The sequence below is a fragment of the Scyliorhinus torazame genome, chromosome 5, assembly GCF_047496885.1.
Source record: "Scyliorhinus torazame isolate Kashiwa2021f chromosome 5, sScyTor2.1, whole genome shotgun sequence".
In the NCBI taxonomy this organism is placed as follows: Eukaryota; Metazoa; Chordata; class Chondrichthyes; order Carcharhiniformes; family Scyliorhinidae; genus Scyliorhinus; species Scyliorhinus torazame.
Window position 1 is genome coordinate 151,151,370 of NC_092711.1, and position 27,645 is coordinate 151,179,014.

Below are 27,645 nucleotides of genomic sequence, written 5' to 3' on the forward strand. Positions count from 1 at the left end.
TAGATTATACCCCGCTCACTTAACCTCCGAGCAGCATTTACTCAATCCCTCAGTGAGTATCATTTCCTTTGAGCTTCTTCTGTTGTATTCAGCTCCTGTGACCTCAATGGACTGAATAATTTGAGTTCGAAGTTTTCTTGTCATCACGCCCGAGATTCGGACTCTGATCGGGGGGGGGGGGGGGGGGATTATTGTGTCTGTGTGAGCATCAAAATCTGGCCCAATACCACTCAAATTTTCGCTTGCTTCATAATCCCTCTCACTTTGCAGCCAATCACTGTCCATTTCTTCCTGCCCCTGTCTTTGTTCTCCACCTGCTGCACTTGTGACTTTTTCAGCTCTGATGTGAAACAACAAATGTCACTGAACTGATTCTGGCACAGCTCTTTTCTGTGAAACTGCGATTCAGCTTCATTGAACATTTTGCTGGACAACAATAATTCATCATTCCCTGACCGGGAATCGAGCGCCGAATCCTAACCACTAGACCACCAGGGAAACTAACGATAAAAGTTGTAACCCGGGTTGACAGTATATTACTCGCCTTTTATTTTGATTTCCGAGTTTTCATTAGAAGTATACAAAATTACATGTTTAAAATGAACACAAGTGACATCTTCAGCCAATCACAACACCGATTGTTGTTCGATGTAACATGAAATCGACAGTGAGGTGAAATAGTCCCAAAAGCTGCTCATGTGTAACTTCCAATTTCCTAAACCAACATACCTTATCACTGTGGCTCCTGTGAAACTGACAACACGTCATCCGGCGGACATTCATTCGTCATTTCAAATAACTCATTTTACTTTTTGAAAACATAGTTAACATAATCCTTTTCGCAATTAAGTTTTGATCAAAATTAGAATCGTTTCCAATTTTTGATGTTCTTGTTCTGAACTGGAACTATCACACGTTTGCGGAACAAACACAAACTCTCCTGTTTCACACTGGGCAGGAATATTAAAAAGTACTCATCTGTAACTATGAGGAAAGCTTCCTGGTTCCGATATGTTGTTAAACATTAACACAACACGTCATCTCACAGCCATGTGACATTTACACTTCCACAAGTTTTGAATGAGATTCTTTCTTCCCCGGCTTCACAGTGGGTGAGAGAGGGACAAGCAGCAGGATTTTACCCGAACGCGGGGACTGCAGCTTCAATCAGTGGGTTACTGCCCATCCCGGGGACACTCCAACCAGGAGCAAAGCTCCCAATACACCGAGCACAGGCTCAGAAACATGCAGGTAGATTATACCCTGCTCACTTAACCTCCGAGCAGCATTTACACAATCCCTCAGTCAGTGGAACATCCTTTGAGCTTCTTTGGGTGTATTCAGATCCTGTGACATCAATGGACTGAATAATTTCAGTTAGAAGAGATTTGCACCGAGATCGGCGAGATATTTCTGTCTGTGAGAGCAATATTATCTGGCCCAATACCACGCAGATTTGCGCTTGCGTCAACATCTCTCTCACTTGCATTGCAGCCAATCACTGACCGTTTCTTCCTGCCTCTGTATTTGTTCTCGACCTGTTGCACTTGTGACTTTTTCAGCTCTGATGTGAAACGACAAACATCACTTAGCTGATTCTGGCACAGCTCTTTTCTGTGAAACTGCGATTCAGCTTCCTTGAACGGTTTGGTGGACAACAATAATTCATCATTCCCTGACCGGGAATCGAACCCGGGCCGCGGCGGTGAGAGCGCCGAATCCTAACCACTAGACCACCAGGGAAACTGACAAACAGGGTTTTAACCCGTCTGACAGTATATCATTCGCCTTTCATTCTTATTGCCCAGTTTTAATTAGAAATATACAAAATTATATGTTTAGAATGAACAGAAGTGACATCTTTAGCTAATCACAACAGCAATTGCTGTCGCTGAAACATGAAATCGACAGTGAGGTGAAATAGCCCAACAAGCTGCTCATGTGTAACTTCCAATTTCCAAAACCCACCAACTTGATCACTGTGGCTCCTGTGAAACTTACAACGCAACATCCGGCAAACATTCATCAGTAAATAGGAATAACTCATTTCAATTGTTAAAAACATTTTTTGTCGCAATTAAGTTTTGATAAAATTGAAGTTTCCAGTTTATGTTGATCTTTTGCTGAAGTGAAACTATCACGTTTGCTGAACATAAACAAACTCCCCGGTTTCAAACAGGGCATAAACAATACAACTTACTCATCTGTAATTATGAGGCAAAGCTTCCTCGTTCCGATTTGTTGATAAACATTAACACAACACGTCATCTCACAGCCTTGTGACATTTATACTTCCACAAGTTTGGAATGTGTTTCTCTCTTCCCCGGCTCCACAGTGGGTGAGAGAGGGACAAGCAGCAGGATTTTACCCTAATTCTCCATTCACCCGCTGCCAGCAGAACGCGGGGACTGCAGCTTCAATCAGCGGCTAACTGCCCATCCCGGGGACACTGTAACCAGGAGCAAAGCTCCCAATACACCGAGCACAGGCTCAGAAACATGCAGGTAGATTATACCCCGCTCACTTAACCTCCGAGCAGCATTTACTCAATCCCTCATTGAGTATCATTTCCTTTGAGCTTCTTCTGTTGTATTCAGCTCCTGTGACCTCAATCACTGTCCGTTTCTTCCTGCCTCTGTCTTTGTTCTCCACCTGCTGCACTTGTGACTTTTTCAGCTCTGATGTCAAACAACAAATGTCACTGAACTGATTCTGGCACTGTGAAACTGCGATTCAGCTTCATTGAACATTTTGCTGGACAACAATAATTCATCATTCCCTGACCGGGAATCGAACCCGCGGCGGTAAAAGCGCCGAATCCTAACCACTAGACCACCCGGGAAACTGACACGGAAAATTTTAACCCGGGTTTACAGTATATCATTCACCTTTTATTTTGGCCGAGTTTTCATTAGAATTATACAAAATTACATGTTTAAAATGAACACAAGTGACATCTTAAGCCAATCACAACACCGATTGTTGTTCGCTGTAACATGAAATCGACAGTGAGGTGAAATAGTCCCAAAAGCTGCTCATGTGTAACTTCCAATTTCCTAAACCCACCAACCTTATCACTGTGGCCCCTGTGAAACGTATCCGGCGGACATTCATTAGTAATTACATTGAGTAATTTCAAATAACTCATTTCAATTTTTCAAAACATTGACAGTTAATCCTTTTCGCAATTAAGTTTTGATCAATATTAGAATTTTTGTTGATCTTTTTCTGACGTGAAACTATCACGTTTGCTTAACATACACAAACTCCCCTGTTTCATACTGGGCATAAGCAAGAAACTTACTCATCTGTAATTATGAGGCAACGCTTCCTCGTTCCGATTTGTTGTTAAACATTAACACACGTCATCTCACAGCCTTGTGCCATTTACACTTCCACAAGTTTTGAATGAGATTCTTTCTTCCCCGGCTCCACAGTGGGTGAGAGAGGGACAAGCAGCAGGATTTTACCCAAACTCTCCATTCACTCGCTGCCAGCAGAACGCGGGGACTTCAGCTTCAATCAGCGGGTTACTGCCCATCCCGGGGACACTCCAACCAGAAGCAAAGCTCCCAATACACCGAGCACAGGCTCAGAAACATGCAGGCAGATTATACCCCGCTCACTTAACCTCCGCGCCGTATTTACATAATCCCTAAATGACTGATGCTTCTTTCGTTGTATTCAGCTCCTGAGACTCAATGCACTGAATAATTTGAGTGAGAAATTTTCCTGATGCCACGCCCGAGATTTGCACCCAGATCTGGGAGATACTTGTATTTGGTGAGCAATAACATCTGGCCAATTACCACCCAAATTTTGGCTGAAGTCAACATCTCTCCGTCTCTTCCAGCATCTGTACTTGTTCTCGACCTGCTGCACTTGTGACTTTTTCAGCTCTGATGTGAAACAACAAATCTCACTTAACTGATTCTGGCAGAGCTCTTTTCTGTGAAACTGCGATTCAGCTTCGTTGAACGGTTTGCTGGACAACAATAAAGCATCATGCCCTGCCCGGGAATCGAACCCAGCTCCGCGTCAACATTTCCCTCATTTTGCTGAATTCCAGTCGATTTGTCAAGCATGATTTTCCCTTTCATAAATCCATGCTGACTCTGCCCAATCCTGCCACTGTTTTCCAAGTGCTGTGCAATAATTTTGGGATTCTCAAATCCCTACAGTGCAGGAGGCCATTCACCGTATTTTATTGCAATGAAATAAAGGTAACTACAAAGACATGAGGGAGGAGCTAGCCGGAGTTGATTGGAAAAGGAGCCTAGCAGGGCAGGTGTTTTGGGGGGTTATTAGGCAGGCACAACAGAAATTCATCCCAAGGAGCAGAATATATGCTAAGGGGAGGACAAGGCATCCATAGCTGATGAGGGATGTCAAGGACAGCATAAAAACGAAAGAAAAAGCTTACGAAGTGGCGAGCATTAGTGGGAAGCCAGAGGAATGGGAAGCCTTTAAAAGCGAGCAGAGGACAATTGTTGCTCGTTTTAGCCTTAGTTTAATTGCTCTTGTTCTATCATCTTTGCTCTTGAGTCGCCAGGTATCTTTCTGATACCGCCACGAGCTTCAAGTCCGAGTAATGATCAATAATCCAACACACCGCTTAGTAAGAGTTAAATCAACGCACATTTATTATATACAGTAAATACTTATACGTTAATTCTACTTCTAAGCTACTTCCTACAACTAACAGGCCAATACTTAACTTTGGGAATGGCCCACCAGGTCAGGGAAACGAATGGCCTTTCGTATGGGTTCTGAGCCTGCGGGATTCAAAGCTGGTACAGGTCGATAGCCAGGAGCGCCTATCTCGTAGCGAGCATTGAAGTAAGACTTACCATTTTAGCAGCTGTTGCAGAAGGTCAGCAGAAGGGTCTCAAAGGCTGGAGAGAGAAGGGTGCAGAGACATCGATTTGAACTTGGACTCTATTCTTATAGTCCCCAGAGGCTTCCCACCTTTCGGGGTGGACCCTGTACCTGGTTCCAAGTGATTAGACTTTGTCCCAATCACTTGGTTCGATGTTCTCCAATGCTGGAGCGATTCCTTGATCAATGGGCGGTTTTGGCGTGGTCGTTCACCTCTTTGTGTAGGCTCCTGCTGGCGCCGAAAAGTCTGGGTTGGCTTTGTGTCTAATTTGTTGCACATTGTTCCCGGGGATTGCTAATTCATATTCAGATGGCTGGTGTGTTGTTATGCTGATGGCTGCAGGTATCGATTCTGTCTGGCCTCCCCAGAGGCGAATACACAGTTTTACCTGCAGCTGTTTGTTTTAGTCCTGTTGGCTGATTTTCCCATCAGCCTCTTCCATTTGCCATTTTAAATCGGGGTTTGGCCATTCTAATCGGGAGTTAGCCATTTTAACTGGCTACATTTCCTCCTTGTGATCCTAACGCGAAGCGTGAAGGATCACATCATTATGTTACTTTCCATTCCCTGACCCGGGGGGACGGGGGGGGGGCACTTCCTTCATGGCCTCTGCACTGACCATATCTATGCACAAAATTTTTTAACTAACAATTCTAAGGGCGCTATGTCAGACAGGGACATGCATTACAAAACAACAAACTTGGAACCTCTAACTTATCCTTAATATACTACACTCGCTTAAACATTCCATTATCCTACCTTCCTCAATCATACAACAAAATCATAGCATTTCAGACAGTCTTTCCTGGCTTGGCAGTCAAGCTCAGGATCATACAATTTTTGCTCATGAAAAAGTTTTTCACATCTCTTTATTTACAACAACAATAAACGCAAGTGAATGCACTTTATTATTTTATAATAGATCGCGGGGGTCGGGGGTCTGGTCGTAACCGAACATAAGGGATCTGATCTTATATACCGGGGTTCGAGCGCGGTAGGTTATCCTTCTTTATTTTCGTAGACGCATAGTCTGCACTACACAGCAGAGTATCACCAACGCTAATAGTGTTTCGATCACATAGGACAGGGAGTACCAGGTTATGAACCTGGCACACCAAGAAGATGTAGTGTCGCTGGTGACTGGGCTCTGGGTACTGCGGGGCAATGAAACATTAAAGGCTGGGGGGTTTGAAGTCATGGGGTTCGCAGTCACGCGCAACCAAATGTCCAATAACATTATGTTGATCCATATGAAGGAAGTCCTCATGGCTGGTCTCTTTCCTTTTCTTTCTTTGTTTTCTCCGGTCCTGGAGCTTCTGTAGAAACAAGCAGTGTCTGTAACTATCTTTGTTTAATATCTGGTATGCTAGTGTGTCTGTCCTTTTGTGCCAATTATTCCCTTTATAATTGGTCACTATGTGTGACTCCCTCATTTAAAAAAAAAACAAATTTTAGGAGAAGACACACTTCCCAATGATGAACCAGTGCTGATTGAGCATCCAAATGTTCCAGGATGTAAATAGCAGATGGCTGGCAACCTAAAGGTTACCTAAACAAACAAAACCCTTTGAACTGAAAAATGCCAAAATGAGGTGCCTATGGGCCGCGACGGGTACGATTTGGATGGAGTCCCCGGGTAGGATGGCTACCAATGCCGTATCTCTCCTACCCGAGCGTAGTTGACCAGCGGGGGGTTTCCAGGCAGGGCGGGTCTCATGCCGTTTCTCCACTGCCTGAGCAACCGACAAGAACGGGCAAAAATGTAGTCATCGTGGTGGGGCTGCCGTAGTGGTTCTATCCTTCGAACCAGAAGGGCAGTTACGATCGGGCATCTGGTACACGAACAAGTGTCTGCAGACAAGCTAGTTCCTCTGAACAAGTGTCTGGCAACGGTGGGTCTCTGTGAGTAAGTCCTCAGAGGTTTCAGGTGAATTGGCGTCTGGCAATGGTTAGTCTCTGAAGGCAAGTTCTCAGAGGTTTCAGCCAAATAGGCGTGTGGCAGTGAGAAAAATTCTCCTGTCGGACATACAACATTGAACAAACTTACAAACACCATAAACATTCTGCAGGTTCCATCAGAAAGGACAACACTTCTCCCAAGCGGTTCCTTTAAAACATCATCTGGGCACCTCAGTTCTCGGTTGCGAACAGGGTCGCAAAGGGGTTGGCGGTTTGGGAGTCAGACCCAAGGTCGTCCTCTTCTCCCGGGTGCCAAACTCTGGAGTGGATTAGGGCTGAAAGGGCTGCAAGGTGTGAGGTGGGGTCACTCTCGTCGTTGCGGACGAGTCGGTATGAGTTGTCTCGGTGCCACTAATTGGTGTCTAGTTGTGTGGGGACAAAAGCGGGGTCATCAGTGTGGTTCAGTGGTGGGACTTGTTCAGGAAAGTGATCAGGAAGGGATCACTTGGATCGAAGTCGGAGTCGCTAGTTGTGGGTCCTGGTGCATGGGGATAGTAGGGAGGCGTGCTGTGGCTATCGTCCAAGCCACAGTCGCTGTCTCTGCTGCTGCAGTCTGTGGGCGTTCCGGGGCGGAGTGTATATTTCGGGGATGGAGTCGAGGTCGAGTCGTGGCTGGGCTGGTCGTGGTGGGGGCTGGTAGGGTTATGTTGGCTGTGGGCGGGGTGTGGTGTGCTGCGTCAAGCATGACGTGGTGTGCGTGGTTCGACTGTGTTCCATAAGCCTTCAGCTGGTTTATATGAAATCATGCAGTCTTACCATTGGGGTACTTTATTTTGTAAACGGAAGGGCTTACTTTATCCGCAATGTAATACGGACCCGAGTATTTTGATGACAAGAATGTGCTGGGGATATATACAGAAAGCATCACTTGCTGTCAGATACTATACTCAGTCGCATGCACTGTCTTGTCGAAACAAGCCTTGCTCTGTTTCTTTCTGGTGCCCAATTTTACTGCGGCTGCTAGCTGAGCCGTTTTAACATTTGCAACTAATTGCTCCACGGCTTTCTCGTGTGTGAGGGCCGTCATTTCGGGGCTGGTCAGGTCCAAACCTAACAAATATTCTGTGCCTTGCATGGGGCGTCCGGTCAGGAGGGTGTGTGGTGTGTAACCTCTGGAGGTAGAAATAGTGTTACGCAAAAACATCAGCACAAAAGGGAGGACTGAGTCCCAAGTGCTGTTGTTCTGCTGGACCATTTTTCTGAGGGTGGTTTTTAGGGTCCGATTCATGCACTCCACGATACCACGTGGGTGGTATGCTATGTGGAATTTTTGGGTGATGCCAAATATCGTGAGGACGTTCTGCATGACACGTCCCGTAAAATGGGAACCTTGGTCGGATTCATAAGAATTAGGAACAGGAGTAGGCCATCTGGCCCCTCGAGCCTGCTCCGCCATTTGATGAGATCATGGCTGATCTTTGCGGACTCAGCTCCACTCTCTGGCCCGTACACCATATTCCCGAATCCTTTATTCTTTAGAAAGGCATCCATCTTTTTCTTAAAAATGTTTAAAGAAGGAGCCTCAACTGCTTCACTGGGCAAGGAATTCCAGAGATTCACAACCCTTTGGGTGAAGAAGTTCCTCCTACACTCCGTCCTAAATCTACTTCCCCTTATTTTGAGGCTATGCCCCCTAGTTCTGCTTTCCCCGACCAGTGGAAACAACCTGCCCGCATCTATCCTACCTATTCCCTTCATAATTTGCTCTGTCTCAATAAGATCCCCCCCCCGCATCCTTCTTAACTCCAATGAGTACAGTCCCAGTCTACTCAACCTCTCGTCATAATCTAATCCCCTCAACTCTGGGATCAACCTAGTGAATCTCCTCTGCACTCCCTACAGTGCCAGTATGTCCTTTCTCAGGTAAGGAGACCAAAACTGAACACAATACCCCAGATGCGGCCTCACCAACACCCTATACAATTGCAGCATAACCTCACTAGTCTTGAACTCCATCCCTCTAGCAATGAAAGACAAAACTCGATTAGCCTTCTTAATCACCTGTTGCATCTGCACACCAACTTTTTGCGACTCGTGCACCAGCACACCCATGTCCCTCTGCACAGCAGCATGTTTTAACATCTTACCGTTTAAATAATAATCCATTCTGCTGTTATTCCTCCTAAAATGGATAGCCTCACACTTGGCAACATTGAATTCCATCTGCCAGACCCTAGCCCATTCACCTAACTTATCCAAATCCTTCTGCAGACTTCCGGTATCCTCTGCACCTTTTGCTTTACCACTCATCTTAGTGTCGTCTGCAAATTTTGACACATTGTACTTGGTCCCCAACTCCAAATCGTCCATGTAAATTGTGAACAACTGCGGGCCCAACACTGATCCTTGAGGGACCCCACTAGTTACAGGTTGCCAACCAGAGAAACACCCATTTATCCCCACTCTCTGCTTTCTGTTAGTTAACCAATCCTCTACCCATGCTACCACTTTACCTCAATGCCATGCATCTTTAGTTTATGCAGCAACCTTTTGTGTGGCACCTTGTCAAAAGCTTTCTGGAAATCCAGATATACCACATCCATTGGCTCCCCGTTATCTACTGCACTGGTAACGGCCTCAAAAAATTCTACCAAATTAGTCAGACACGACCTACCCTTTGTGAACCCATGCTGCATCAGCTTTTGGGGATTTATTAATTTTTAATCCAATTACATTCTCCAGTACTACTTTTTCACTCATGCTCACAATTGTGAGAACCCCTTGGTGTTCTCATGTTTTGGGGAGAATTTCTGTATCTTCCTCCATGAAGCCAGACACAAATTGTTTAGTTTCTCTGCCATTTCCTTATTCCCCATTATAAACTCTCCTGTCTCTGGCTGGAATGGACACACATTGGTCTTTGCTAATCTTTTCCTTTTCACATTCCTATAGGAGCTTTTCCAGTTCTCCCCAGTTTGCTCTCATATTCTATTTTCTCTTTATCAGTTTCTTGATCCTCCTTTGCTAAATTCTAAAACTAGTTCCCAATCCTCAGGCTCACGACTATTTTTGCCACTTTATGAGCCTCTTCCTTGGATCTAATGGAATCTGTAACTTTTCTTGTTCGCTACGGTTGCATCACCATTCCTGTTGGATTTTTGTTTCTTAAAGGAATCTATGTCTGAGCAGCTGTGAAAATGAACGAAAGGCAGTGCTGGATATAATTGAGAGTAGAAACAATAACAGAAGCCAACTCCTGCAATCAATTGTGAACCTTTTGGTGTCTCAGTAGGTGGGAAGAATTACTGCATCACTTTTCCTGTGGATTTTTGTTGCTGAAAGCAATGTGTATTTGTTGCAAATATGTAATAAATCTTTAAATGCCAGCAAATGTCTGTTTATTGTCTAACCTTTTATTGTAATTTCCCAACCTACCACAGACAACCTGTCCCTCATACCTCAACAGTTTCCTTCTTTGAGAAACACACAGAAAAATTAAACAAAGAACCATGTAACCACCAAAGCCCATCTTCATGGCAACGTGGCATGCTTTAGGGGGTTCCAAACAGAAATGGAAACTAAATATCTTCTAACTGCCAACACATTTCCACTCTTGACCCTTGTGAAATTGGAAACCATGTATTCGCAACAAAGCTCAAAGAGCATCAGCCCACTGGAGGAAACGTTGCAAGACCAGTCTTTCCAGTAGAAAGACTATCCGTATTGACCAATTGACAGGATGAATAAATTGCAGTTCTGAATGTAATTGAGAGCAGAAACAACAACAGCAGAATTCAATCCCTGCAATCAATTGTGAACTTGTTGGTGTCTCAGTAGTTGTGATGAAACACAAAATGTGTTCCCACATTGAGAGCAGATGAACGGCCTCTCCCCTGTGCGAACTCGCCAGTGTCTCCGCAAATGAGATAGATCACTCAATGCCTCCCCTAATCAGAGCAGGTGAATGGCCTCTCCCCGTGTGAACTCGCTGATGTCTCTGCAGGTTAGATGAATGTCGGAATCCTTTCCCACAATGAGAGCAGGTGAAGGGCTTCTGCCCAGTGTGAATTCGCTGGTGACTCTTCAAGTGGGATAACTGAGTGAATCCATTACCACACTGAGAGCAGATGAACGGCTTCTCCCCAGTGTGAAATCGCTCATGTCTCCACAGGGTGGATGAATGTCTGAATCCCTTCCCACACTGAGAACAGATGAACGGCCTCTCCCCTGTGTGAACCCGCTGGTGTATCGTCAGGCTGGATAACTGAGCGAATCTCTTCCCACACTGAGAGCAGGTGAACGGCCTCTCCCCTGTGTGAATTCGCTGGTGTGTCCGCAGGGTGGATAAATCTCTGAATTCCTTCCCACACTGAGAGCAGGGGAACGGTCTCTCCCCACTGTGAACTCGCTGGTGTGCCTGCAGGTGGGGTGACTGAGTAAATCCTTTCCCACACTGAGAGCAGGTGAATGGCTTCTCCCCAGTGTGAATTCGCTGATGTGACTTCAGGCTGAATAACGCAGTGAATTCCTTCCCACACTGAGAGCAGGTGAATAGCTTCTCCCCAGTGTGAACTCGCTGGTGTGTCTTCAGGTTGGATACCTGACTGAATCCCTTCCCACACTGATAGCAGGTGAATGGCTTCTCCCCAGTGTGAACTCGCTGGTGTGACTTCAAGCTAGATAACGCAGTGAATCTCTTCTCACACTGAGAGCAGGTGAACGGTCTCTCCCCAGTATGAATTCGCTGATGTGACTTCAGGGTGGATGAATGTCTGAATCCCTTCCCACACTGAGAGCAGGGAAACGGCTTCTCCACAGTGTGAACTCTTTCATGTGACTTCAGGCTGGATAATTCAGTGAATCCCTTCCCACACACAGAGCAGGTAAATGGCCTCTCCCCTGTGTGACTGCGTTGATGAATCTCCAGCTTCGATCGGACTCGGAATCTCTTCCCACAAGCTTCACATTTCCACGGTTTCTCCATGTATTGGGTGTCCTTGAGTCTCTTCAGGTCGGACAATCAATTGACGCCTCATCGACACACAGAACACGTGTACGGTCTCTCCCCGCTGTGAATGGTGTGATGTTTTTTCAGGCTGTGTAACTGGTTATAGCTCTTTCCACAGTCAGTGCTCTGGAACACTCTCACTCGGGTGTGTGTGTCTCGGTGCTTTTCCAGTCACATTGATGTTTAAAGTCTTTTCAAGCAGACAGATTAGTCAAACATTTCTCCTTCTCGATTCAAAGGCCGATGATTTTCAGGTCCCAAGGACTCAGTCAGATCGAGATGTGACTTTTGCAATTTCTGTCTGTAATTCCTCCTCTTCTAATATCCTGTAAAAACAAATTACAAAAATCATCGCTGTCAGTACAGGATAGAAATTCAGAACAGACAATTCTAGTTCCTAGATAACATTCTTTCCTCTCTCATTCCCAAAAGCTGTAAATCTCCATCCCACACACTCTCCCTCCATTCTCACTCTGCTGTATCTAATATTCACCCCTCCAATTTTCCTGAAGGTGCTGATTCAGCGCTCCCTCCCCCCCTCCTCCTCCCCCCCCTCGCCCCCTCCCCCCTCCTCCCCCTCCCCCCCTCCTCCCCCTCCCCCCTCCTCCCCCTCCCCCCTCCTCCCCCTCCCCCCCTCCTCCCCCTCCCCGTCCCCCCCCTCTCCTCCCCGTCCCCCCCCTCCTCCCCCTCTCCTCCCCGTCCCCCCCTCCTCCCCCTCTCCTCCCCGTCCCCCCCTCCTCCCCCTCTCCTCCCCGTCCCCCCCTCCTCCCCCTCTCCTCCCCGTCCCCCCTCCTCCCCCTCTCCTCCCCGTCCCCCCCTCCCCCCTCCTCCCCCCCCTCCCTCCCCCCGCCTCCCTCCCCCCCGCCTCCCTCCCTCCCCCCCCCGCCTCCCTCCCTCCCCCCCCCGCCTCCCTCCCTCCCCCCCCCGCTGGTTTAGCTCAGCAGGCTAGACAGCTGGTTTGTAATGAAGAACAAAGCCAGCAGCGTGGGTTCAATTCCCATACCAGCTTACCCAGACAGGCGCCGGGATGTGGTGACTAAGGGCTTTTCACAGTAACTTCATACTTCTGACAATAAAAGATTATTATTAGGGGAGAATTGAGAAAAAACCTGTTTACCCAGAGGGTGGTCATGGTACTTCAGGAGAACAGCGACCACGACACCACACAACACTGCTATGGCAACCTGTGCAAGACGTGCCAGATCATCAACATGGGTACCATCATGACACGTGGGAACACCACCCAACAGGCACGCGGTACAGACTCATGGGACTCGGCCAACATGGTCTACCTCATACGCTGCAGGAAAGGATGTCCCGAGGCGTGGTACATTGGCGAGACCATGTAGATGCTGCGAAAACGGATGAAACGACATCGTGCGACAACTGCCAGGCGGGAATGTTCCCTTCCAGTCGGGGAACATTTCAGCAGTCAAGAGCATTCAGCCTCTGATCTACGGTAAACCTTCTCCAACGCAGAATCGCCGAGCAGAAACTGATAGCCAAGTTCCACACGCACGAGTACGGCCTCAACCGGGACCTTGGATTCATGTCTAATTACATTCACCCCCACCATCTGGCCTGAGCTTGTGGAATCCTACCAACTGACATGGCTTGAGACAATTCACACCTCTTTAACCTGCGATTATCCCTCTCTCCAGTCGCTACATCTGGACTTGTAAAGATTTAATTGCCTGCAAATACTCACGTTCAAAGTATTGTCTTGCATCATTGCCTTTGTCTATATATGTGGTTGTGGAACCCACCTCTTCACTCAGCTGATGAAGGAGCTGTGCTCCAAAAGCTAGTGATTCGAAACACCTGTTGGACTTTAACCTGGTGTTGCAAGACTTCTTACTGTGCTTACCCCAGTCCAACGCTGGCATCTCCACATCATGGTCTCGAATGCACTGCCTGGGAGGGTGTAAGAGGCCTCACATCCTTCTAAAAAGTACCTGAATGACCTGGCATGTCATAACATTCAAGGCTTTGGGCCACGCTCTGACAAATGGCATTTGGTAGGCAAGTCAGGTGTTTTTCATGCATCAGTGATGACTTGATTGGCCGAAGGGCCTTATCTGTGCTGTAGTCTGTGATTCTAAGAGAGAGAGACTTGGGCCAACCTTTCCAGAGTCTGCACCCTCCCTGGATTCACTTCCTTTCCCTTCAGTTGCTGGAAGTGACCAACTGAAAGTCAGAATGAGAAAAGAAATGGAAAGGGGAGAAAAAAAAGTGTTTTACTTACAGATGTTGGAGTCAGGAGGACGTTTCAATCTGTGTGAAGCTCAATCTTTATTCACACAAAGCCCGCGCTCTGATTGACTGGAGGACCAGAGTCCTTCCGGTCCTCCCACTCGTCCCATTGGTCAATACCGGAGGAGAAAGGTCAGGGATGGGCACTTCCGTATATGCGCAGCTTTTCCTCTACCTTGAACATGGGCAGTTTTTCCTCTACCTTGAACATGCGCAGCTTTTCCTCCACCTTGAACATGCGCAGCTTCTCCTCTACCTTGAACATGCGCAGCTTCTTCTCAACCTTGAACATGCGCAGTGGCGGAGATCACCAAGCGGCTTCTCCCTGTGGCCGCAGCCGGTTGCCTGGAAACCTTGTCCTGAGGAGGTGTTGGGGAACAAGAGCAGCCGCGCCCGCGCGCCGGTCTGCGCACTGGAATCCGGAAACGTCATTGTGGAGCAGAATGATTTCTATTGGCTGATTCAGGCAGCTCTATTGTGACGTCATGATGACTCAGAGGGACGTACCCAGCTCAGCCTCCTATTGGGGCAATATCAATGGTCACAGAAACACGATGCTGCGGATTGGACAGCAGCTCCTCTACCCGGAGGGAGGAGACTTTCCTGCTCCACGTGGGCTTGTTCCCGGCCCATCTGGCGCCATCAGAGACCAATGGGAATCCGAGGAAGATCGGAAGGGCACGGGTCTTCCTGCCAATCAGAGTGCGGAATTTGTGGTGATGGCTGCCGAGAGATTCCCCAGGAAGCTGCTGCTCCTCTGTCTCTGAATGAAGATTGACGTTCACACAGACTGAAACTTCCTCCTCTGTCCAATCTCTGAGTAAAACACTTTCTTTTATCCCCTTTCCATCTCTTTTCCCCCTTGTCGATGGCAGGCCCGTGCAAGTGCGGAATTTGGCACCGTACCCCTCGTGTTGTCAGTGGGGGGTGGGTTGTTTTGGCGATCTATGGTAGGATTATGGAGGAGGACGGGGTGTCCATGGAAAGGATTAAGGCCAAGTGGGAGGAAGAGTTTGGGATGGTGTTGGAGGGAGGACTATGGTGTGAGGCGCTGCGGAGGGTTAACACCTCCATGTCGTGTGTGAGGCTGGGGTTGATTCAGTTGAAAGTTGTGCACAGGGTGTAATGAAGGTGAGGATGGGCCGGTTGTACAAGGGGGTGGGGGGATAGCTGTGAGCGGTGTGGGAGGGGTTCAGCCAATCAAGTCCACATATTGTGTTATATTTTGGGGATCTGGTGACCGTCAAAGAGCAGGAGGGCAGTTTGGAGGTTGGGGTGAGAGGCGTTGGGGTTTGGGTCTGTTTTTTTGTTGTACAAATGATAAAATTTTGAAAACCTGAATAAAAATATTTTAAAATAATATAAACTTCAGTGGGCAGCACGGTGGCACAGTGGTTAGCATTGCTGCCTCACAGTGCCGAGGTCCCAGGTTCGATCCCAGCTCTGGGTCACTGTCTGTGTGGAGTTTGCAGAATCTCCCCGTATTTGCGTGGGTTTCGCCCCCACAACCCAAAGATGTTCGGCAGCACGGTAGCATAGTGATTAGCACAATTGCTTCACAGCTCCAGGGTCCCAGGTTCGATTCCTGGCTGGGTCACTGTCTGTGCGGAGTCTGCACGTCCTCCCCGTGTGTGCGTGGGTTTCCTCCGGGTGCTCCGGTTTCCTCCCACAGTCCAAAGATGTGCAAGTTAGGTGGATTGGCCGTGATAAATTGCCCTTAGTGTCCAAAATTGCCCTTAGTGTTGGGTGGGGTTGCTGGGTTGTGGGGGTGGGGTGCTCTTTCCGGGAGCCGGTGCAGACTCGATGGGCCAAATGGCCTCCTTCTGCACTGTAAATTCTATGTAAACTATGTAAACTATGTAATATGTGCAGGGTAGGTGGATTGACCATGCTAAATTGCCCCTTAATTGGAAAAAATGAATTCATAGAATTTACTGTTCAGAAGGAGGCCATTCGGCCCATCGAGTCTGCACCGGCTCTTGGAAAGAGCACCCTACCCAAGGTCAACACCTCCACCCTATCCCCATAACCTAGTAATCCCACCCAACACTAAGGGCAATTTATCATGGCCAATCCACCTAACCTGCACATCTTTGGACTGTGGGAGGAAACCGGAGCACCCGGAGGAAACCCACGCACACACGGGGAGGATGTGCAGACTCCGCACAGACAGTGACCCAAGCCGGAATCGACCCTGGGACCCTGGAGCTGTGAAGCAATTGTGCTATCCACAATGCTACCGTGCTGCCCCCTGAAGTGGGTACTCTAAATTTTTTTTAAAATGTCATATCAAAATCTGACCGTTACTCAATTCATTGAATATCAACGGCTTTTAAATCCAGGAGGACCAATGTTTGATTGTTCCGTCTGCTTCAAAAGGTTTAAAACATCAGTGTGACTGGAAGAGACCGAGACACACACCCGAGTGAGAGTGTTCCAGTTCACTGACTTGTGGAAAGAACCTGAAAAAGCATTGCACCATTCACAGCGGGCAGAGACCGTACACGTATTCTGTGTGAGTCTTCAACTGATTGTCTAACCTTGAGAGACAGCAGGACACACCCGCACCATGGAGAAATGATGGAAATGCACCAGTGCATTCACACTGGGGAGAGACCGTTTAGCTGCTCTCACTGCACAAAGAAGTTTAGAAGGTCATCCACACTGCGGAGACACCAGCGAGGTTTCGCTGTCCATCTACAGTGGAAACCCATTGACACAGTCACACCAGGGTGTGACCATTCTGCTGCTCTGTGTGGGAAAGGATTCAGTGTTCCATCCAGCCTGTGGCCACACCAGCGAGTTCATACTGACGAGAGGCCGTTTGCCTGCTCTGACTGTGGGAAGAGATTCAATACTTCATCCCACCTAATAATAAAAATCTTTATTAGTGTCACAAGTAGGCTTCCATTATCACTGCAATAAAATTACCGTAATCGCCACACTACGGCACCTGTTCGGGTACAATGAGGGAGAATTCAGAATGTCGAATTCACATAACAAGCACGTCTTTCGGGACTTGTGGGAGGAAACTGGAGCACCCGGAGGAAACCCATGCAGTCACTGGGAGAATGTGCAGACTCTGCACAGACACTGACTCAAGCTGGGAATCGGTCCCGGGTCCCTGGCACGAGCCAGCTGATGGGGAGGGCAGGAGCGCCCAGGGTGGTCACTGAATACATTGTGGGAACTGCCCATTTAAAGAGGCTGTCTTGACTCGCTGGTCTGAGAATCCACACCTTGTCCCTCTGTGTGACGCTGGCTGAGAATAGACATCGGGGCTGCTCAATGTACTGAAAGCCATTTGCTTCTGTTCTCCTTGTCTAAAATCAAATTGGAAGGAAAGGGAGACAACTGAAACGGGGAAAAGGGAATTCCAGACATTATTGACATCACTGTACATATTGCGGACACACATTTATTTATCTTTGATCACAGAATCTCACCACACAGGCCATTCGGCCCATCGTGCCTGTGCTGGCTCTTTGAAAGAAGTACTCATTTTGTCCCACTATCATGCCCTTTCCCCATGAACCCTGAAAACTAGTCCCTTTCTAATTATCCAACTCCCTGTGTTGAATCTGCTTCCACCAGCCTGTCAGTCAGTGCATTCTGGATCAAGTTTCATCTTCCTCATTTCCCCACTGGCTTTTATGTGAATCAGGACTGAGAGCAGGGCGGTGAGTTGAAATGGCAAGCAACAGGAAGGTCTGGGAACTGCTTGCGGATGGACCGGAGGTGTTCTGCAAAGCCTGGAAAAATATATTCATTTTGCTTCGGTTTGCACCCCTCTATCACCTCCACATGGTCTGTCTCCAACACTTCCCTTTCCTTCCTTGACCTTTCTATTTCAATTTCTGAGATAGACTGTCCACTAATATCCATCACAAACCTACCGACTCCCACAGCTACGTCGACTCCAGCACTTCATGTCCCACATCCTGCAAGGACTCCATCCTATTCCCTCAGTTCCTTCACCTCCGTCACATCTGTTCCGATGATGCCATTTTCCAAAACGGTGCTGCTGACATGTCTTCATTCTTCCTTAACCATGGCTTCCCACCCACTATGGTCAACGGGGCTCTCACCCGTGTCCGACCCATCTCCCACACCTCTGCCCTCCCCCTCGCTCCTCCCTCCCAGAACCACTGAATCCCCACTGTCCTCACTTTTCACCCCACCAGCCTCCGCATTGAAGAAATCATCCTCCGCCAGTTCTGCCAACTCCAGCAAGATTCCACCACCAAACACAGCTTCCCCTCACTCCCCCTGTCAGCATTTGGAATTCTCTACCCCAGAGGACTGTGGAACCTCAGTCATCAAGTATTTTCAAGACAGAGGTTGCTAACGTTTCAAGGGAGTGAAGTTATCGAGGGATATGGGGGACAGTGCGGGAAAATGGTGCTGAGGTAGATCGGCCAATGCTCTCATTGAATGGTTGAGCAGGTTCGAATGGCCGACTGCAGCTCTGATGTGTTATGGTCCCTGTGTCCAGGGCAGGAAGCAATGAGCATGGATCTGTCAATCAGCCTGAATCAGCACCTTCAGGAGAATTGGGAAGGTGAATATTAGATACAGTGAATGGAGGGAGAGTGTGTGGGATGGATATTTACAGATGTTGCGGAATGCAAGAGAAAAGAAAGTTCCAGAGAAACTAGAATTGTTTGTTCTGAATTTCTATCCTGTACTTACTCTTTTGTAAATTGTTTTAACAGGAGATTCAAAGAGGACAAATTACAGACAGAAATCTAATACATGTCGTCTGGATCTGACAGTCACTCAATTCCTTGGGACCTGAATATCATTGGCCTTCGAATCTAAAGGAGAAATGTTTGCCTCATCAGTCATCTTCAAAGATTTTAAACATCAGTGTGACTGGAAAAACACCGAGACACACACACCCGAGTGACAGTGTTCCAGAGCACTGACTGTGGAAAGAGCTTTAACCAGTTATACAGCCTGAAAAAACATCGCACCATTCACAGCGGGAAGAGACCCTACACGTGTTCTGTGTGTGGACGACGCCTCAACTGATTGTCCGAACTGGACAGACACGAGGAGACCAAAAACATGGAGAAACCATGGAAATGTGAGGACTGTGGGAAGGGATTCACAGCACCGTCTGTGCTGGAAATTCATCGGCGCATTCACACTGGGGAAAGGCCATTCACCTGCTCTCCGTGTGGAAAAGGATTCACTCAATTCTCTGACCTGCAGAGACATCGGCGAGTTCACACTGGGGAGAGACCGTTCACCTGCTCTCAGTGTGGGAAGAGATTCACTCGGTTATCCATCCTGCAGTCACACCAGAGAGTTCACACTGGGGAGTGGCCATTATACTGCTCTCAGTGTGGGAAGGGATTCAGTCATTCATCTACCCTGCAGGCACACCAGAGAGTTCACACTGGGGAGAAGCCATTCACCTGTTCTCAGTGTGGGAAGGGATTCACTCAGTTGCCCCAACTGCGGACACACCAGAGAGTTCATGCTGGGGAGAGACCGTTCACTTGCCCTCAGTGTGGGAAGAGATTCAAACGTTCATCTGCCCTGCAGAAACATCTGCAAGTTGACACTGGGGAGAGGCCGTTCACCTGCTCTCAATGTGGGAAGGGATTCACTGAGTTATCCAGCCTGCAGAGACATCAGCGAATTCACACTGGGGAGAGGCCGTTCACCTGCTCTCAGTGTGGGAAGGGATTCACTCAGTTATCCAGCCTGCAGAGACATGAGCGAGTTCACACTGGGGAGAAGCCGTTCACCTGCTCTCAGTGTGGGAAGGGATTCGCTCAGTTATCCCACCTGCGGAGCCACCAGCGAGTTCACACTGGGGAGAGGCCATTCACCTGCTCTCAGTGTGGGAAAGAATTCTCTCGGTTACCCACCCTGCGGACACACCAGCGAGTTCACACTGGGGAGAGGCCGTTCACCTGCTCTGAGTAGGTGAGATATTCAGTGATCCATCCCAACTATGGAGACACTGCCGAGTTCTCACTGGGGAGAGGCCGTTCACCTGCTCTCAGTGTGGGAGAGATTTTGTGTTTCATCGCACATGCTCACACACCAAGTTCACAATTGATTACAGGGGTTGGATTCTGCTGTTCTGCTCTCAATTGCATCCAGGGCTGCATTTTGTTAATTCTGTCAGTTGATCAATAGGGATGGGCGGAGGGTATCTTCCTGCTGGACTGGTTGGTCTCACAAATTTGCCTCCAGTGGGCTGATGATCATTGAGCCATGTTGTGAATTCCTGGCTTCAACTTTCACGAGGATCACCGAGCGAAAGGGTGTTTGGTGGTGTAGCCACCTGGGATGGCCACTTACAAAGACACATGGACATTTGCAAAGCCTCAAGGTAAATATGGCCAATGTAAGATTCAGGCAGGCTCAGAGCCTAAATGTATATTTGTAAGCAGAACCAGACAGGATCGAAACCCCCAGCCGATTTGCACGCTAATGACCCATTTCCCTAAGACAAAGGACTGGTACTCGGGTATCCGATACAATTCCAGACACATCGGCGCCACTCCCTTTACTCAGGAAGCATAAACAGCCAAGGTCAATGACCGCTCAGGACCCGTCCAGCCATCAAGGCACCCTCCCCTTTATTGGCTCGGCTCGAAGGCAGTGATCGAGGACTGACGAATTATTGGGTCCAAACCTGAGGACCGCCCAATAGAGTGCGAAACCCCCCAAGGATAAAGAGAGACACTGCCATGTGTTCGGTCTCTTTTGGACCTGGCGCTCCGGCAACGTCTGACTCCATCTGCAGCACCACGACCAGAAGCAAGTTCAAGTTCAACGCTCGCTACCATGCGGATGAGCCGAGCTGAACCACAGTTACTTCTCCAGACCCAGCAGATCCAGATTCGAACAAAGGCCACTGTTCCTCTGACCTAAGCCGGGTGCCAGAAGTTAAGTACAGGTTGTCATAGTGATAGGTGTAATTTAGCTCGTAGTGTTTATGTTACATGTGTAAGTTAATCTTGTGTGTAAATAAAGTATTATTGATCTTGAACTAACGAACTGGTTGTTTGGGTCTTTGATCGATATCCGATTGAACCTTGTGGCGGTATCATTTGATACCTGGCGACTGAAAGCATATCCTATTCATATCGAGATTAAGAAGGGCAACCTTATTAGCTGCCATATTTATAGCAAGTAAATATAGCAACAGTGGTTGGAAGATATTTAGTTCCCATTTGTGTTTGGAACCTCTGAAAGCATGCCACGTTGCCATGAAGATGGGCTATAGTGGTTACATGGTTCCTTTGTTTAATTTATCCACGTGTTTTTCACAAAGAAAACTGTCGAGGTTTGAAAGGCATGTTGTTTGTGGTAGAATGGGACATTACAACAATAGATATGACATTAGACAGGCAATCACTAATTTTTAAGGTATTATTACATGTTGACATCAAATGTAGACTCCTTTAAGGAACAAACAGCCACAGGAAAAGTGATGCAACTGTGGCTAACGAGAAAATTTAAGGATTCCATTAGATCAAAGGAAGAGGCTCATAAAGAGGCCAAAATAACCGTACGCCTGTGGATTGGTGATTGATTTAGAATTCAGCAAAGGAGGACTAATAAATTGTGAAAGAGAAAATAGAATATGGGATCAAACTGACGAGAAACATAAAAACCGACTGGAAAAGCTCCAATAAGAATGTGAAAAGAAAAAGATTAGCAAAGACCAATGTGAGTCCGTTCCAGGCTGAGAGGAGAGTTTATAACGGGGAATAAGGAAATGTCAGAGAAACTAAACAATGTGTATCTGTCTTCACAGAGGAAGACACAGAAATCGACCCAAAACACAAGAGAACCAAGGGGACTAGTGAGCACGAGGAACTGGGTGTGGTCAGTTAATCCTTGTTCCACTTGTCTTCTTCAATATTCTCTTGGCTGCCTGGGAATGGCAGTGGTCACTTGATCGGCTAGAGTAGGGCAGAAGTAACTCTGTTTATTGGGTCGGGCGGAGGGTCTGTTGGGTGGTGGAGTGAGTTTCCCTCCCTGTGTTGTCCCCTTTGGAGGCCCCTAGTCTGCTCCTCCTGTGGTCCTCCTCCACAGCCTGGTATGGCAACTGCTCGGGGCAAGACCATTAGAAACTACAGAGAGTCGTGAACACAGCCCAGTCCATCACGCGAACCCGCCTCCCATCCATTGACTCTGTCTACACCTCCCACTGCCTTGGGAAAGCGGGCAGCATAATCAAAGACCCCTCCCATCCGGGTTATTCTCTCATCAAACCTCTTCTATCGGGCAGTGAGATACAAAAGTCTGAGAACACGCACTAACAGATAAAAAAACAGCTTCTTCCCTGCTGTTACTAGACTCCTAAATAACTCTCTTATAGACTGAACTGATCTCTTCACACACCTTCTCCACTGAGTAGTACTGCGCTCCGTATGCTTCACCCGATGCCTGTGTCTATGCATTTACATTGTGTATTTATGTATGTCCTATGTTTTGTTTTTCATGGATGGAACGATTTGTATGGACTGTACGCAGAGCAATACTTGTCCCTGTATCTCGGTGCACGTAACAATAAAACCAATCAATCAAATCATCAATCAATCCTCTCGGGATAGGTTCCACTGGGGAGGTAGTAACCTGTGGGTTGGAGAGTTTGAGTGAGAGTCTGAGTGTTGTGGATCAATGATGTTTGAGCCCTCATTGGGTCTGAGGGTGAGGCTGAGGGGGGAGATAGGCACCCTGCTCCAAGTGGGATTATATAGTGACTTCCTGAATGCCCTCCTTGTCGAAGCAGGGTCTCCTGTGGGGAGACAGTGTTTTGACGCCAATGAGGCTACGCAGCTCTGCCCCGAGTATCCTTTTTGTGACGGTGCACGGTGCAATGTTCTTTGATTGGGCAGATGTTGAATCTTTATATTGTCGTGTGAATAAAGAACATTAGACTTTGTTTCATAAACATAGTTATTTATTACTAACACACTAACAAATTACTAAAATGTCTAAGATTAATACAGTTGGAAATAATGGTCTAACACTAACTTACACTAAGATACTACAGGGCTAGTCTAATATGCGACTGCTGCAAACTCCTCACCACAGCTTCTCCTGGAACACATGGTGTGTCCGGGTCACGTGTCTACATACTCACACCACCTGGAGGTCGGATGCTGGAACTACAACAATTATACATGTATTATTATTTCCATACAGATGGTAATATAGATGACAATCGACTTATCACATATGGTGCTGGTTCTTGTCTGCCATCCTTTGGCTAATCCTGATGTTCCTCTCCTTTGGGGTTACTTTTCCTTGGGGAGGTAGCGTACTGATGTAGGCCCCGATTTGGTACATTGTATCTCGGTGGGGGTGGGGGGTGCCTTTGCCGTGTGCGGGGATGGAGGACGCATCCCTCCAGAGATGCCCAGTTGTTGGGTGTCTCGACAAATCTTCCTCTCCTTATGGGTGGAATCTCCTTGGTGGTGGATGGCATGAATCTTCTTGTGTGCGCTGCCCTCGGATGTGGTGAGAGAGGAGTGAGGTTGGGTGTCCTGGCACAGTGTGGCTATCCTTGCTTTCCTGACTTCTGTGTACAGGGCCGGGCCAGGTCTTGTACTGTGGTCGCTTTCCTGTTGCCCCCTTTTGCTTGAGAGGTTCCTTCTTGGCCGGGGTGTTGTGCTGAGAGGCTGAGTGAGGTTTTAAATGTGCAACTTTGTCCCTTTTTTGTCTTGTGGTGAGGAGCGTGCACCAGGGGACCGTGTGCTCAGGGCTGTATCTTGTTCCTTGTTATCCTGAGACCCTTTGCTTTTGGTAGTACTTTTTTAAATTCTCTTGGAAGCTGCATTGATTAGAATTTGAACCAATTGTGTGAATATTTGCTGGTCTTCTCTGTGTAATTGTGTTGAGTGATTGTTCTGTGCTGTGCTGGAGTTGGGGTTTTATTGCGTCCTTTTAGGACGAGTGTCCTTGTTGATTTTATTTCTGAAATTTATGTGTGTTATTTTGGGGTTAAAGAATCGTTGCCTGGTTCCTGCTAAGGTATAGACAGGTCTTGTATCTGAGAAGGGAACATAAAGATGTTATTGATGTCTCTGGTATGACTGGAGCTGGGGGAGATGTGTTCTGACGCCCGCCCGAACCTGACGCCGTGATCTTATCCTGAATTCTGGTGGGCGGTGCGAGCACTCGCTACGTGGGAGGGTGTGCACCGTTTCACCATGTTTTCATGGCCTTTTTCTCCTCTCCCTTTTATCCATTGGTACATACGGAGGCACCAAGTTTAATGATTACACTGGTCCATCTGTATTGTCGTCCTTCTGTCCTCTCCTGTATTTCTGTATTGCTGAGACATTTCTGCTGTGCTGCACCGATCCTGAGCTTTTGTTGGATATTTGTTAAAATGGAAAAACTTCAATAATAATATAAATTAAAAAACCTGCAAATGGCTGAAACATTGGCTCTTGTTCCTCCCAGACTGACTCACTCTCTGTGTCTTCCCCCATCGTGGAAGTCTCACTGCTGGAAAGACAGATCTCCCATAACAGTAAACCTCCCTCCGAAGGAACATTCCATTAGACTTTGGATTCTGGACACATGGAAAACAATAACTTGTATTTTATTGTGGTCATTCCCGGAACCCTCTTCCTTTTTCCTCATTCCCCGTTTATTGTACGAGTGCAAAAGTGGATGGATGGATGTTGGGAAACCCCTCTCACCCCGTGTGTGTAAAAATAAACCAACCTCTTTATTTCTTCTTACCTTGCGTTTGCTGTGCTAGGTATTCACAGAGAATTGAAACATTCTCCATGGGAAAAATGGGTGAGGCCCCAGCACCGATCCTCTGACCGGAGAGGGGCTCGCAGCCGCGCCATGTAAAACGCACGGCCTCCACAAAATAAACGGCCAGAGAATGGCCGGGTCTGTGGCCGCACATGCGCATGGCGACGACCTGCAGCAGTCGCGCTGTACAACATGTCGGCCGCGCGCGGACCTAACCTGACAGATAGTGGCCCCTCTGGACCTCCCTGGGCCACCAGTCCCCCCAGCTCTCACCGAAGCCCCCACTGGCCAGCAGCAAGGCTCTCCCCCCCCCCCCCCCCCCCGCGACGACTGTGGAGCCGCTGGACACAGTCCGCAGCCGCCACACAGGTTGCCACACGGCTGGGCGCACACGTCAACTGCGCGGTCGGGAATTTGGCCCGTCGGGAGCGGAGCATCGGGGGAGGGCCTTCAGTTAATGTCCTGAGGCCGTCCCAATGGCATGTGGCTTACTCCTCGATGACGCCGTTTTGGAAGGTGCGGAGCGCCCAAAAACAGGCGCCACCCCCGATTCGGCCTGAGAAACGAATTCTCTGCCTGATCGCTGATTACAAAATCGCCGTCGGCAAGCGGAGAATCCCGCCCCATGTCCCTTTAATCAGTGCGAGATCCTGGGCCAAATTTTCCAATTCCGAGGCTAAGTGCGGAGGATCTGTGGCGTTTTACATGGAAAACAATTGGCGCAGCCCCCTCCCCGATGCTGCGACCGGTGAGGGGTTGGCAGCCACACCACGAAACGCTCTCTGCCTCCACAAAATAAATGGCCAGGGCTGTCGCCCCCCCCCTGGCCACACCCTCGCCAGAACAGAGATCCTGTCCCTTTAATCAGAGAGAGACCCTGTCCCTGGAACAGAACAGAGACCTTGTCCCTTTAATCAGAGAGACCCTGTCCCTGGTACAGAACAGAGATCCTGTCCCTTTAATCAGTAAGTGACCCTGTTCCTGGAACAGAACAGTGGCGATGGGACAGTTGATAAGGGCGAGAGGGGCGGTGTATGAGTATGGGGAGAATGTGAGCAGGATGCTACTGCACCAGTTGAGGAAACAGGAGGCTGCGAGGGAGATCGGGAAAGTGAAGGACACGGGAGGGAATATGGTCTTGGACCCGGCGGGGGTGAATGGGGTGTTTAGGCACTTTTATAGCAAGCTGTATGAGTCGGAACCCCCAGCCGGGGATGAGGCGGTTTATAGAGGGGTTGGCGTTCCCAAAGGTGGATGAGGAACTGGTGGAGGCCCTGGGGACCCAATTGTGCTGGTAGAAGCGGTGGAGGGGCTGGAGGCAATGCAATTGGGCAAGGGTCCAGACGGGTACCTAGTGGAATTTTCTAAGAAATTCTCGGGGGGGGGGTATTGGGGCCGCTGCTGGTAAGGGTATTTAACGAGGCAAGGGAGCTGGGAGTGCACCCCCGACATTGTCGCAGGCTTCGTTCTCCCTCATTTTGAAGTGGGAAAAGTACCCGGAACAATGTGGGTCACCGAGACCGATCTCCCTGCTAAATGTTGGCTCAGATCTTGGCCTCGAGAGTAGAGGATTGTGTACCAGGGGTGATAGGGGAGGACGAGACGGGGTTTGTGAAGGGGAGGCATTTGGCGGCCAACATCAGGAGGCTACTCAATCTGATCATGATACCTCCAGAGGGACGAGAGGTTGAGGTGGTGGTCGCACTGGATGCAGAGAAGGCCTTTGATCGAGTGCAGTGGGACTATTTGTGGGAGGTCCTGGTGCGGTTTGGATTTGGGGAGGTTTTGTGGACTGGGTCTCGTTGTTATACCAGGCACTGGTGGCATTTATACGGACGAACCGGGTGAGTTCAGATTATTTCAGGCTGCAGTGGGGGACGAGGCAAGGGTGCCCACTCTCCCCGCTGCTGTTTGCCCTGGCAAAAGAACCATTGGCGATGGACTGAGAGCGTCAGGGGATAGTGGGATTGTGGATATTATGAAAGAGACCATTCTTTTAGCCAGACAAATAAATGTGTCAAACTGAGGGAGCAAAGGGTGTCAATGTGTTAGAGAGAGAGATCTGAGCCAACCTTTCCAGAGTCTACACCCTCCCTGGATTCACTTCCTTTCCCTTCAGATGCTGCAAATCACCAATTGAAGGTGAGAACGAGAAAAGAAATGGAAAGGGGGAGAAAAGAAAGTGTTTTACTCCCAGATGCTGGAGACAGGAGGAAGTTTGAATCTGTGTGATGCTCAATCCTCATTCACACAAACCTCGCGTTGATTGGCTAGAGGACAAGAATCCTTCCGGTCCTAACTCTTCCCATTGGTCAATACCTCAGCAGGAAGGTCAGGGAGTGGGTTTTCCGTTGCACATGCGCAGCCTCTCCTCTTTTGGACATGCGCAGCCCCGTGCGGGGGGAGGGGAAATCACCCAGAGGCTTCTCGCTCTGGCCGGAGCTGTCAGCCGGTTGCCTGGAAACCTTGTCTCGAGGAGGGGGAACAATGAGTGGGGCGGAGCTGCTGCGCACTGGAACCCTGGGACGTCATCGCGGATTCCGATGCGTGCACCGGAAGGTTGTTGAACAATGGTAAGAGTTGGTGAACCGGAAGGACTCTCTTCCACCATCCAATTCGCTCCCCCGTTGTCTGAATGCGGAAGCTGGACAATGAGGAAACCTGGGGCTTCACACAGACTGAAAATCCCTCCTGTCTCCAACATCTGTGAGTAACTCTTTTATTGTCGTCACAATTATTACAGAAACCAATTTACAAGGCTCCAGGCCTCATTACACTTCAAATTGACGATTGAACACACTTCAAATTGACAATTAAACAGTCACTGAACACGAAACAGCTGCAAGGCACAAG

General features: G+C 48.3%; 3 protein-coding genes and 1 non-coding gene across 9 annotated transcripts in view; 1 reads left to right on the top strand and 3 right to left on the bottom strand.

Moving 5' to 3' along the window:
* Positions 1 to 27,645, bottom strand: part of LOC140422059 (uncharacterized) — a 222,637-nt gene that overhangs the window by 36,994 nt on the left and 157,998 nt on the right. The window lies entirely within an intron of this gene.
* trnae-cuc (transfer RNA glutamic acid (anticodon CUC)) lies at positions 1,672 to 1,743 on the bottom strand. Its single transcript has one exon. It is a non-coding gene; the product is annotated as a tRNA-Glu (tRNA).
* On the bottom strand, positions 4,621 to 14,443 carry LOC140422060 (uncharacterized). 4 transcript variants are annotated; one of them, XM_072507050.1, is made up of 2 exons: positions 14,297 to 14,443; positions 4,621 to 12,113 (listed from the first exon to the last, which is right to left on the bottom strand). In XM_072507050.1, the coding sequence occupies exon 2, from the start codon at positions 11,761 to 11,763 to the stop codon at positions 10,711 to 10,713; it is 1,053 nt and encodes a 350-aa protein (XP_072363151.1). In that variant the 5' UTR covers positions 11,764 to 12,113; positions 14,297 to 14,443; the 3' UTR covers positions 4,621 to 10,710. The 4 variants fall into 4 exon arrangements, with proteins under 4 accessions (XP_072363151.1, XP_072363152.1, XP_072363150.1 ...); XM_072507051.1 differs by having other exon boundaries at positions 14,324 to 14,421; XM_072507049.1 differs by having other exon boundaries at positions 14,243 to 14,411.
* LOC140422085 (uncharacterized) lies at positions 14,612 to 21,113 on the top strand. Of its 3 annotated transcripts, XM_072507095.1 has the most exons (3): positions 14,612 to 14,860; positions 16,420 to 16,555; positions 18,756 to 21,113. In XM_072507095.1, exon 3 carries the CDS (start codon positions 19,111 to 19,113, stop codon positions 19,978 to 19,980), a length of 870 nt encoding a protein of 289 aa, XP_072363196.1. In that variant the 5' UTR covers positions 14,612 to 14,860; positions 16,420 to 16,555; positions 18,756 to 19,110; the 3' UTR covers positions 19,981 to 21,113. The 3 variants fall into 3 exon arrangements, with proteins under 3 accessions (XP_072363196.1, XP_072363195.1, XP_072363197.1); XM_072507094.1 differs by lacking the exon at positions 16,420 to 16,555; XM_072507096.1 differs by lacking the exons at positions 14,612 to 14,860; positions 16,420 to 16,555 and adding an exon at positions 16,160 to 16,296.

What these genes read in the sequence shown, in the direction of transcription:
- LOC140422085 (XM_072507095.1), top strand. Translation starts at nt 19,111, where the DNA reads ATGGAGAAACCATGGAAATGTGAGGACTGTGGGAAGGGATTCACAGCA.
- LOC140422060 (XM_072507050.1), bottom strand. Translation starts at nt 11,763, where the DNA reads ATGGAGAAACCGTGGAAATGTGAAGCTTGTGGGAAGAGATTCCGAGTC.